Here is a 13,204-nt window from a genome sequence, read left to right on the forward strand (position 1 = left end):
ATAAGGAGCTACAACGTAAAGTAGTATCCAACACTAAAAAAGGTACCGTGCTGTTTCCATTGGTACAAAATGTTTGGCCCTCCCTCCTAGTGCAAGGGCATCCTATGTTCGCATTTGTGAGAAAGACAACCCTTGGTTTCCAAAATATAAAATCATTACTTGCAGGTTCACTCAAGCAGCCTGTAAAATCATCAAAGGAAACGATCCATATTGCAGTCCTTCATGGGCAGCCATTTTCTAAATGCTCATCCTTCTGCATATTTAGATCCACACAGAAAGGCTACTGACCACCTTCTCACGGTATTTTTGTAATAGCCATTTCAATACTACTTCTGCTGACCCTCCCAGTGAATAATCACTCCTGTTGCCCAGCAGTACCGGCCCTTCTATGAAAATCAATCAAGAAAGCATCTTAGTAGAGATGAGATGCAGCACTGCCGTCTCTATCCCCTCGTTTGACTTTTACTTGATGAACTTGGCTGTGCAATTGTTTTTAAACAGTAGAATATCTCAAGTACATTAGCTATGCTAGTAGCAAAGGCAACAATCCTTGAACGGGAAATCTCTGTAACGCATAAGCCAAATTTACTCAAGCATCACCTGCAAGCTCCTTCATGCATACCCACCCTATCTTTTAGGGCTGTCTCCTATACTTTTTACCAAAACAGGATTAAGGCTTGCCCTGCTCAAGAACGCAGAAATACAGAAATGCAAGAAAAAAAATCTTCAGCATCTTGTGGTCTGTTTATAATGCTTGAACACACGTAAGTCACTCGATAAGACAGTATAAATGATACAGTCGTAAGGTGTTTTTGACTTGTCTGAAAGAGACAATAAAAGGAAGGGAGAGGTATTATCCATGGTACTATACCAGGACAAGTCCCACTTCTCCAACACAGTATGGGCAGTAGCCACTAGAACCTCAACTGGTGGACCAACATTGGTGGGCTGGATACGCTAAGTTTCTCCTTGGTTTGGAAGTTCTCACGTCCTTTTTAATCTGGGTGAGGGTAATAGAAGGGGCTAAATCCGTTTTCAGGTTTAGGGATATTCCACAGAACTTCATTCCACCATGCCTTAGAGACCAAGGATAAACAAAGTTGTGGTACAAGATCTGAAGGTAACACTTCATGTATGCTTTTGTGTTACCAACAGAGAATGCTGTGCGTTCACGTTCTAGAGAAAACATCCATTTTACAACTTGCACAACATGGAAGCTCCACATTCTCCTTTAAACAGCCTTCGCAAACTTAAGATGTGGGATACCAGGCGGATGTGAGTGACCTGAAGAATAGCATTACACATACTGAAAAGGTGCTTTTTTTCCAAAAAAAAGCAGGAAGAGCTTTATAACCCTGCAAAAAAGGCAGGAGGAAGACATGAGCTCCCAGGGAAGACATAGTAGAACTTCAAACAAACATCAAAAGAACATCAAAACAAACAGGGGAATTCTTTTAGTATCAGTAATGACTTTTCAGCAAGTGGACCTGCAACAGTAATGCGTTAGCCACCAGCTTACAGAAAATGCTAAATTAGTCTTGAAGGATCCTGCTCGCACACTTTAAGACAACTGTTAGGCTACAAGGATGATTATATAAGGCAGCCACCTTACCCAGCAAGCACAAATTTCTTTTTTTGATTATGACCAGGATTAGGAAAAAGCAATCCCAAGTTGTTTTCCAGAACTATATGCAACAACCTTGTGCAAGAAAGTAATAATCAAGTTTGTGTTCATTCTCTCCAATTTCCACTTCTATTTTTTATCTATATAAATTTTATTTTCTATCTATATTTATTTTCTATCTATATAAACAGAACAAAAAGTCCTACAGCATCTGCAACTAAAAGGTTTAGCAACACCCAAGAAACTCTCCTCTCTGCCATTACCTTTATGCCAAGACCCTAACAGACATAATTATTATGGCAGTTACTCACACAGCACCTTTTCATACTGTCTTTCCTGTAGAAAGTAGTTTATTGTGAGTGTAAAAAACATTGGTTCTTCGGGCAGGGAAGAACTGTAGGCTGTTTCACTACTCTATTCCTTCTTACTGCTCTAAACAGCATCAGGGAATTCCCTCTTCCCAACACCCATAACACTGAATCTCATCTTCCAGAAAAAAAAAAATTAGCTGCTACAAGAGCAACGGCAAAACCTGGATACACCACACCCTAAATGAGGGAAAAGAATGGAGGTTGAAGCTTACTCCAGGTTAAGGAAGAGGCTACGTGTCTAGGAGGTGAACAGCATCAAACATGCACTGGAAGCAGGTAGCTCTCCTCCTCTGCTGGAGAGAAAAAAAGGGAGAGGGGGTATGAAAATCCTCTCCTCCCAAATTTTATTAAAGAGTTTGCAACATTCTCTACTCTCCATTCTCCATTATTTTATAATGTCTCAAACTAAGGCAGAACACTGACCACTTTTTTTTTTTTCCTCAAGTAGCTGCATCAGCAGTCCAACGTAAATTTATTACCTACCTAACAATGGAAGTAAAACAGGATAGTTGTAAGGCATCACAAAGAGGTTTACACAGGTTAGAGTAGTGCTTGCTTTTAAATACCCAAATGGATGGCCAAGTTCACTGTATTTTCCACTGCTACTCACAAATACCTGATAAAGAAAAAAATATGTATCACTATTAGAAGAACATGAAGAATACTAAGCATAGAGCACTTTAAAAACAATCTGAATCTTACTGCATTAAGGCAACAAGTTATCAAGAACAGCCAAGTTTGAGGTTGCACACACCAGGATGAGCATGCACTTGCACTTCCCAGTCACAAAATGCAAACATGCAACATTTAGCATACTCCCAGTCAGTGCGGAAATGCTCTTCACAATATAATCTTTAGTGCTTTAGTGAGCCTACTTAAGTGATGCTCTGAAAAGATTTTGAAATTATTTGAAATAGGTTAAGGGACATCTGTGACAGTTATGTTAATAAACAATGCATTTGAAATTACTCTTCTGACCTGTAAAATAGCAGGACTAGAATTTACAACACTGATAAAAGGAAATCTAAAACGTCTTACACATACATATCAAGCATAACAAACAGGAATATTCAGGGAACATCTTTCAATCACATCAAGTGTCCACACTCTTAATGTTGAGCCCGTTTCCCTAGTATGCATGGGTCTGTTAAGCAGCTGGGAGAAGAAAAGCAGTTTTTGGAAAATAGGAAAATTTAACAAGACTGTCTGGAGGACTTAGGCAAATAATATATCTATGAATGCTTTAAGGCCATTTTTGAAGTAAGTTTATTAGAAGTAACTTCAATTTTTCAATTAAAACTAACTTCAAAAATACATCTTATGCTTTCAGTTAAGTTTTAATATTTATTAGGCAAACAAAAATAGAAGATAGACTTCCAGTCCCATCCTTCTGGGTAAGATCCCACACTAATCAAGCTCCTCTTGTACCTATTAAGCTACCCTTTACAAGAACACCATTTAGGAGGGATTTACAAGCCTTATTTTATAGAGGATGCAGGAACACATCACTTATCCAAAATCACAAAAGAGCATGTGACAAAGGATTTCAACATCAGAACTTTTGCTTCTTCTAGGCCAATCTCATCAACAAGATCAACAGTTTCCATTCGACTCCCACTAGCAGTTTCAATTAACCAGTGGAAATTGTTACCTAATCAACATCTGCAGCTATGATAGAAACTAGCATAGTTTCCCCAAAAGCAAATGAAAGCCTACAGAGAATTGCAATTTAGCCAAGAATGGAATCTGTGGGACACACTTCTTAGCAAAATGAAATGGACCTAGAAACAGAATTAAATGAGATTACAAAGCCTGTAGAGGGATCACTCATTCTAACTCCTGATAATTCTATTAGAAAGAAGGTAACTGAAACCTTGACACACTTCTTCTCATCAACTGCAGACTCTCACGCCAGACCCCAACTCTCCAAGGCTTACAAAAACCAAGGTACTACCACTTCAGGATACCCATTTATTTGACTGTAGAAACATAAGGGCAAATACCTGCCAGCAGGTATGGGGAGACTTTCGTTCCAAGATGTACTGTGTTAAGGGCGAAGGCTCAAGCTCATACTTGTCAAAAGGAAGCTTGTCTATTACCATTGGCTCACAATCAACACAGGAGAATCTCACAACAGGGTGAGCTGTGCGTGGAGGCTAAAAGGAAGTGGAGAAACACATCAGTTATCTAGTACTTATGGTAAACAAATCAACTCTAAGAAAACAAATTATTCATAAATATACATTTTACTATCTTGTAAGCTTAAACTTTCAATTTCCGATTTATTTCAAAAAAGAAAGGGGACGAGCTCCTACAACAGAATATTAACTAACGTAATATTTCTCTAACTTAAAAACATACATGTGCACACAGGCACACACATTCTTTCCACAAAGAGAAAAATATGGTTAGCATTCCACTATTTATCTTGATATTCAGAAGCCTCCATGCCAGTCAATCCATGTCATAGATGGGTTTAAAGGAAACTTCCGACTCTGCTTCTTAGCTTGATGTTCGTAGAATTGAAGATGTGAAACTGCTCACTTCACAAAGAATATCCTCAAGATACTCCCTGTTGAGTTTGAATTTTTTTCCTCTTGAATCATGGGGGGAGGGCGGAACTGTATCTTGAGCACTTGCAAAGTTTAGGAAGAGAACATGCCTAACAAGAGAGATACCTAGAAAGCCTAGCAAGATAAGCCAAATGCATGATTGTTTCATTAAGAAAGGATGAATGAAGTTAATGATCTTTTTATCTCATTTTCTGAATGGGTAACTCTTCTATTTCAGTTTTAATTCCTTCTGCTAGTGAAAGAAGAGTCCACGTTGGAAGTACTACAAAAAAAATATGGTTGATCTATCCTCCTCATCAAAAATAAATACTCTGTGTTCCATCCAAAATGGATTTTATATAACAAATTTTAGTCAGAAGCTTTATATGAAGTAATTCGGAGTTCAATTTTATAATCTTTTGAAGATTTTTTTAAACCAAACTGATCAACCATACACATGGAAGTAATGCTTCCAGATAAAAAAAGTAAAATAAAAATCACAGCATACAGTATCTACATTAGATTATACTACTCTGTTAAAAAGTTTTAACTATTGTTTTCAAGCAAAGACAGATTGCATTAGCAAACACAGAAAGTCAAAAATTACTTGATTATTAATTTTCAGTCTGTTTAATTAGGTGTAGAATCCTTTTTTCAGTTCTTGACTTACCAGTGTTGGTGAATTCTGATCGGGCCAAAAAGATTCTGGGATTGGCCAATGCCCAACAGGAACACCAGTTTTAGGGTTAGGCCGTACATAAATGAGCTTATGACAACTATGCCACGGTTGAGAAGCAAATGAATTGATGGGTCTGGATGAATCAACAAGTCCATCTAAAATTTAAACAAAGCAAAATAAAAAATAAAATAAAAAGCTACATGGCATGCATTTGTCTCCCATCAAAATTTTTCTATTAGCAACCAATAAGATGTTTCACTACGAGTGTTTCAAAGACACAGGATCTTCACATCAGCGGCTGAAAAAGCTACGTATCAAAGCGTAGAACAGCATCATCTGAGAAAAAATGTAAACATTTGCCCACATCCACCCTTCTGCTCCTGTGGCACAGCAATTAGCTGATTAGTGCAGCAGGGTACTTTCATATTACGCAAAATGTTATTTGGGTCTGCTTATTCACCCAAGTTCAGTACTTTGACATACATCTGATATGCAACAGCAAGTCTATCATTTTCAGTTCTGCTGCACCTGTAAAGACTGGTAATTTGCATTTACAGCCTTTCTATATGGGATGCAAAGCTCACTGACTGATGTTGCCAGTCATGGAAACTGAAAGTGAAGAAAAGTTTCATGGAGAAGTCAGATGCATCTGGCAGGAGCAGCTTTTGTCACATTTTTAATTAGTAAGAAGTCACAAATCACTTAAAGCCCACTGTCTACTGGGAAGAGCGGTGTTCTGTCAGTCCGTTGTAACATACCAGCACAGACTTCCTCCACACTGAGCACAAAGAAGTCTGTAGCAATACAGAATCTCAGAATTATTTTTCAAAGACTGCTCTTCAAGGCAAGTGACACAGAAGGGATCATGTATTTCAAGACTTTTTCATCTGAAGAACATTTTACTCTACTGAATTGCCCTGCTTTAAACAGCTAGCCAATAATACTGTGCAAAACACCTTTCAGTTACGTACCAGTTTTATTTCTCTGCATTGTATGTACAGTGATTTTTAAAACTTTGGTGAACAGCATCGCATTTCTCTTCAGTTGAGGATTTCCAGAATTTATGTAAAGACAGAAGCTCTCAATCTTTTTGTGCATATGTATTCACAGCACATTACCATTTAAAATGTGACAAAAGAAAAAAAAAATTTCACCAGCTGTTTTGCCACATAGGAGAACATTTGTGTCAACAGAGACCCAAGAATCTGCTGAAGTGCTATCCTGCGAGGCCTTACAGGAAAACCTTAAGCATACTTACAATAGAACAACGCTACTAAGCAAAAAGAGAAAAAAATATATAAAGCAAGAAAAAGGTGATTAAAAAAAGAAAGGAAAGTAGGGGTACAACTGGCTGTGCTAGGATGCTCGGGGACCCTAAAAGCTATTAAGCTTCTGACGTTCCAGAAACCTCCTCATTTCCTAACTATAAACTGGTCAGCTCTCTCCTTCCTTTCAGCCATGAAGTTCTGCAAATCCAAAAGATTTGTCCACATTAAGAATGCATTTTTCTATTCCGTTATGTACTTTACTTGCAGCTATCAAAATAATTCCTTGTTCTCTGCACTGAGTTTTTCGCTTGCAGCTACGAACACTCAATTGAAGTTTACTGTGTTTCTGATCAATTAACAGAACGAAAATGTCCAGCAAATTCAGCGCTGAAATTACTTCACAAATGATTAAGGACTCAAATACACTAATCCCAAACTTAGTTCATTTCAAACAAAGTTTTGACAGCAGCAATTCAAACTTTACCACTTCCTACTAACATTCACTTCCCTCTGTTACTTCCTTCAGCCCCCCAAAAAAAGAGTTTAAAAAAAGTGACAGGAGAGCTAGTAGCAGGCAGGTAGATTATCCATTCAAGTCCGTGCAAACATACAGCACTTTTTAACTTACCGAGTTAAAATATAATGAAAAATGTAGCTAAGACAAGGCTAAACAAACAACCCTAAAGTTATGAAAAGTACATCCATAGTGATCTGGGGTAATTAAAGAGAAATCAGAACTCTATCGCTGAAGCACATAAGCTCTATAGCTTAATCACTTTTTTAGACTAGGCATCTGATAAATCCTGTGCACTGCAGTGAAAAGCTAAAAGGAAGGAAATTGAAGACACTAAAGGGGATTTGCATGCATATACAACACTTTTTTTTTTTTTTTAAAACATTAACAGGAACAAACGGTTACTGTACCTTCTCCAATAGGAGCTGGATCTGGTCCTGATTTTTCAAAGTTAATAACAACTCCGCTTTGGACTTTCTGAACTAGAGATTCTAAACATTGATTCAACATTCTTTGTGTCCGAACACAGTAGGAACGACCTATACAAGAGATCATTAAGATTACTCAGAGCTTGCTTTCACATTTTCCCTCTGTAATTTACGAAAGGCATTTTGTTACATAAGCCATACTGCCAAGACTTTCAGCTTTCTCTAAAATAATAGCAACAAGATTAGTAGTAGTTGATGTTAAATACTTCTCAAATGCAATGAAACCTAAGAAGAAAAAAAACCAACAACCTGCTTAGATTTTACTATTTGCTTAAAAAACAAAAAAGCCATGAAGGCAAAATCAGGCTGGACCAAGGCCAAGTTTATAAAGGCCCTTAACAACCTCCAATTTCACCAAGTCTGCATGCCCTATCTGCTTTTGTCTACCCAAACTTAATCAACTCCAATACATCCCCAAACTTCCTCTCCCATGCAACACCTTCAAGCACATTTTTTAACAAAAATTCTGATGAAGATCTTGAGGAACAGACTCCAGAATTAATCATTTTAAGATTAAATTTAGCTTAATAGCCCTTTAGCAGAATTAAAATCCCTGTAATACATCTCCACCTCAACATTTAAATAACAAATCTCGTGAGTGAGCAAAATCAACTCCTGAAGGACAGTCCAAGAAATTTTCAAATCCCTCCTACTAGTGCTTGAGAAAATGATCTAGATCTAAAATATGAATATGGTTTTATTTTAAAGTTCTCCTGTGCAACAGGAAACCAAGCTCAAAAAGCACCACACAGATTCAGATGGACACTGAGTAATTCGTATGAAAAAAAGCTGGAGGGGTAAAGATTCGTCAAAGGGAAATAAATATCTTAAGGCAAATGACAAACATAAGCCAAAGCAAAGTAATATCCAGTTACCTCCTGTAACTTCACACATCTGTGTGATAGCAGATTCATCAGTAGGCACACTCCCAAGCTGCTCTGGTTCAGCAGACGCAGCTCCGGGCAAACGCAGCACTAGAGCAAACAGTCTTTGATCCCAACGAAATGGTTCTTTGGTTAGTTCACTTCCAGGCAAAGGAGAATTCAAAGGAAGATGAAGCTGTTAAAGGAAGATTTAGGAGTATTTTCATGTATTTGACAAGACTTCTAAAAACATAATATCAAAATTTATCCATTACTCTGCAAAGGACTCCGTTTCTCTTCTATCCACTAGTTTATCTGAAGCTATAGTTTGGAAATCCATATGGGCTATGAATTTAGGGGTTGGGCAACAACACCACAGCTAGTTGCTTTTCTCTGTAGAATAGACTGATGGAACAGAGGTACTCTTTGCAGGATAAAAACGATTAGCATTCATCTCAGCATAGTGCCAACTTGCAAGACCATAATTCGAAAGAATTTAATACAAGTTTACCTCCTCTTGAACTCCAGCTGTATTTGTCAGTTTGTTTCCATCTGTGATGGTAATCAAAATAGACGGCTCCAAAAAGAATGGATTCCTTCCCTAGAGGCAAAAGCACAGGAATGCTAGGAGTAACCTTAACACTCAGTTGTAGATTATTGTCACTATGAAGTAAGCAGTAAGATGAGCAATTTTTCAGAACCCTGAAGTTTTCTTTCAACAGGTGTGGAACCACGCAGAACTATGTGCAAAGTGCTACTCTGCACGTGCACACACAGGCATTCTAAACACATTTTTAGAATTACTAGTCTTTTTCCTCCAGTAATGGCTACAAATCCTTCTACTCCACAAAAGGAATAAGTAAGTTAATACACAGCTACTCAATGAACTCAGTAATGTATGGTGGCAGCGCAGAAAAAACAGAGTACTTTGAACTGGAATTTCCAAATGTGAGAAAAGGGAAAGGCAGGACAAACTACAGACAGAATAAAACTGAAAAGCAGATGTGCTGCCATCCAGTGTACATGCTCCAATGCAGCAACTGTACATCTACACTCTGGGTTATTTACATTACTGCTTTGTAGTTCAACAAGAAAAAAGGTGCTAGTGTATTTCATGGTATGCTCAGAAAATGTAAAAAGAAAAACAATTTACTTTCAAGATTTAACACACAAACTATCCGAAAGAACAATTACAAAACAGAAAAAGCAAAAAGATATACCTGAACCACCAAAATCCCTCCCTACTATAACCGAGAAGCATACACAAATAAAAAGGAAGACCAGAAAGAGATTGTTACCTGTCCATAGTTGTCTATTCCAGACACTAATCTATTGAGATTTAACAAATCAAATGAAGATCTGAGTGCCTGACCAAGAGTTGTTAGTCCTGATGCCTGCAGATTTTTCAGTTCATTCATAAACGTTGCGTGGTTTTCTTTCCACCCAGCCTGTTATATAAAACAAAAAAGCTTTTCAGTTTTGCAAGAACTAGAATCAACTGTGAGTTGACAACCACCTCCCTTCCCACCAAAAAAAGGATATGCCTCATTGTTCAATCTACTGCATCACTTGTACGTTACACACACCTAATCCAGGTCTGCAGAACTTGATGTGAAATATACAGTATATATACAATGGGATACTGACAAAATACACACATTAAAGTGCCTAAAGAGCACTAAAGAGCAACGACAAAAGATACAAGCAGCAGCATCTTTGCTTCTTCTGTCTTATGCCCACCTCCCTTCCATCCTTTCCTCCACGAATCAAGACTAGAAGAAAGGATGCACATGCAACGTGCATATGCTTATACAGGAGTTAAAAATCTAACAGTAACAGTTAAAAAGAAAGAAAGAAAAGAAGCAGCAATAACGACTGTCACCTTTGCTCCCTAGTGACATATTCTCCCTCCCACAATTTCTCCAAGTAGGAAGTATATAAGCATATGAGTTCAGTTCATATGCTGATTTTTAACATACTATGTGACTCTTGCTTAACTTTACTGTTTTTCTTGTTTTTCTTCCCCGTGGGTTCATTTCATGCCATTTAATGTAATTAAGCTCATTTACCATTTTTACCATTTCAGTTACCATAAGGAGAATTAGGAGGAACAGGTTTGGGTCAGGTTTGCTTTCCTGAACCAAGTCAAGAGTCGTATCAGTGCGGGGGAGAAGAAAAACGCTGCACTGGGCAAAGGAAGGACAAGACTGGCTTAGCTTCATCACCAAACTGCACTCAAAGTTCAAAGGCACTGTGCAGCGTGGGTTCAAACAGACAGGTCAGCGTCAATAAAACACCATCCGTTCCCTCCCAACTGTGGCTTAACAAAATATGGCATCTCATCAGCTGGGCCACTGCAACTCCCCACGCATGCTCTTAGCCCACGGCAAGCAACAAGTGCCAACGTGGGCTCCCCCTTTTGGAGAAGCGTTAATCATCTTTTACCACCACCCCCAAAGTAAAACACCACCAAATCCCAACAAGATGTTATCCTAAAAAAAACCTTTAATGAAAATTTGCAACCAACGAACAGTATCTCTAGCTTATCTCAAGTCTCAGGAAACCTCCCCGAGAGGTCACTGCCCTGGGAGTATTCATCACTTGCTGTTCTGCCTGTCCCGAGGTCTCCGACGGCAAAGTCCCCAAACGCGCACTTCGAGTACCTCAGCTCAGAAAGCACAGAGGGTTTCAGATCTCCAGATGAAACGTCAGAGCGTACATCACCCCCTAACGAACAACTGCCGTTCTTCAGATCCCTAGCTTTGTCATTCTGAGTGAGCTCTGTGCCGAGCTGGGGAGGGTTTCCCCACCCAAAATCCGGAACTTCTCCTTTAAGTGAGCAACTAGAAAAATCTTCTTGTATCAACTCTGTAAACCCTTCAACGCAAGCGAAACTGCTGCATTTGGTCTGGTACAAAACAGCTACCGAACGAGTCACGTTTCTTGGGAACAGCCAGGTTGCAGTTCAAAAGGTGTTTTTCCACCAGACTGCTATTTGAGTTGCCTTACAGCAAAGACACATCAGGGAGTAAAACATTTACAAAGGAAACACTATTCCTAACCTGCAACTCTAGACGTGAACTCTAATGCATTTAAGAGTTTATTTTCTAAATAAACAGTAACAGGCTTCACCGATATTTCGGGATTCTGCTATTTTCCCATCCTGAAAGCATTTGCTCGGCTTCCAACTCCCACCGCGTTTGATGCGGCCGCAGTGCGGTCAGCTAACCGCCTGCAAAGCGGGCAACCAAGCAAGCTGAATATCCACGGAGGAGCTCATCACCAGTGGCTTGTCTTCGAAGGAAACTACTTTTCATTGTACCACCTCTCAGAGGTTCTTCGAAGATAAACCAGAGGAGACCTGCACCTTTCGAATAAACAGGAAAATACCGAAGAATTTTTAATTAAGTGAACAAGGACAGCAACTGCAACACTTCCTGATTTCATGCACAGTTTTAAAATAAAGATATGGTAAGTTAACGTACTACATTCACTAACCTAACGTCAAAAGTTTTTGTTTGTTTTTTAATTAAAAACACCGAGTTAATGACAAGAAGGCTTACTTCTGTAAAATGGGTCTGCCAGAAAGACTCCGCTCAATGTGGGTAATCAGACATGTATTTCAGAGACAGAAACTAGAGCCCAAGAAACTCTATTTTCTCTTCTCCATACACGCAGTAGAATCATTCTTAGGGCAAAATGAAGAGTCAAGTATGTAACACAGAGCATATGGATAATGAGTTCAACAAAGCACTTTAAAGTGATTAAATAATAATCCTTCCTAAATTCAAAATACTATCACTAATGCTGCTTAGAAAAAAAAAAAAAAACATTGCTTTTATGAAACACTACTTCCACTTGCCAGCAGAAATGCTAAGCAGCAATTTAGAAACAAACAAAATCCACCACACACAAATGTTAAGACCACCAAACTCAAACACACCCAAAACACGTATCCTCTACAGGTCAGTAATTTGTAAGTCAAAACTAAGTATCGGTTATTTTAGTTGTTGATGAACCAATTCTAACATGGAGTAATTTCTCATTATCTTCAACATTACACTCCCACTTAGCTTTATGCCCCGAGTTTATTAATAGCAATTCGAGCAGCCTTTATCTTGCTACCATGTTACTACGTTATCTTTTGGTAGTTTAGATGAGCAAAGCAATTTTAGCCTCTATGTAAACACCAAAAAACTTTCAAAGACAGTTGCGGGGGGGGGTAAGACAACAAACCACCTCAAGTCCTGTAAGCTAAAATCTCCCCCTATTTGCTTATGTCAAGAAGGGGCAAAGATGCGGTGTCACCGAGCCTTCTGCGCTGCCAAGTGCAAGCTGTGGGTACCACCTCCGACGCCCCGAGACCTGGAAGCTATGGCACCAGGAGCAGCAGCACGCTGCCTCCAGCTCCCGGCTTTGGCCTTTGCAAGCCCTCATAGCAAAAACTTCCATACCTCGGAAGCAACTCTTTTTGTTGTGGCTCAGTTTTCAGACAAATCTATGCCCTGCTCCATTTCACCACACCACTCTAGCAGTGCTTCAGCAGCTTCAAAAAGCAGGTGAGGTCAAATGGCTTCTTTTGTCAGTAGATAGCCCCACATTATCCAGGATTCAGGCAAACACCAAGGTGAAAAACCTAGCCAAGAGGAGGTCGTATTTACCAGGACTAACAGCATCAGAAGGAACAGAGCTGAGCAGCGAGAGAAAATCCCATTCATAAACAGTAACTTGAAGAGACCTTCAACACACAGAAGAAACAACGGAAGAATATTTCAGTTGCAAGGGACGGGAAATAACATCTTATAAAATGCTTTGGTAAAGCAAAGCAAACTGCCTCCAAAGAAT

The 13,204-nt window shown here is 38.9% G+C and overlaps 1 protein-coding gene across 6 annotated transcripts in view; it reads right to left on the reverse strand.

Moving 5' to 3' along the window:
* LOC121077595 (integrator complex subunit 6-like) overlaps nucleotides 1-13,204 on the reverse strand; it is a 47,906-nt gene that overhangs the window by 10,606 nt on the left and 24,096 nt on the right. For all 6 annotated transcript variants that reach the window (XR_005824187.1, XR_005824186.1, XM_040572936.1 and 3 more), the window contains 7 exons: nucleotides 9,658-9,807; nucleotides 8,871-8,960; nucleotides 8,372-8,555; nucleotides 7,419-7,547; nucleotides 5,218-5,381; nucleotides 3,999-4,151; nucleotides 2,479-2,611 (listed from right to left, as the gene is read on the reverse strand). Coding sequence is in view for 4 of the 6 variants with exons in the window: in XM_040572936.1 (XP_040428870.1) it covers nucleotides 2,479-2,611; nucleotides 3,999-4,151; nucleotides 5,218-5,381; nucleotides 7,419-7,547; nucleotides 8,372-8,555; nucleotides 8,871-8,960; nucleotides 9,658-9,807 (1,003 nt within the window). In the remaining 2 variants the exon portion in view is untranslated. The remainder of the gene's footprint in view (nucleotides 1-2,478; nucleotides 2,612-3,998; nucleotides 4,152-5,217; nucleotides 5,382-7,418; nucleotides 7,548-8,371; nucleotides 8,556-8,870; nucleotides 8,961-9,657; nucleotides 9,808-13,204) is intronic.

Source organism: Cygnus olor, chromosome 13 (genome assembly GCF_009769625.2).
Source record: "Cygnus olor isolate bCygOlo1 chromosome 13, bCygOlo1.pri.v2, whole genome shotgun sequence".
Lineage (NCBI taxonomy): Eukaryota > Metazoa > Chordata > Aves > Anseriformes > Anatidae > Cygnus > Cygnus olor.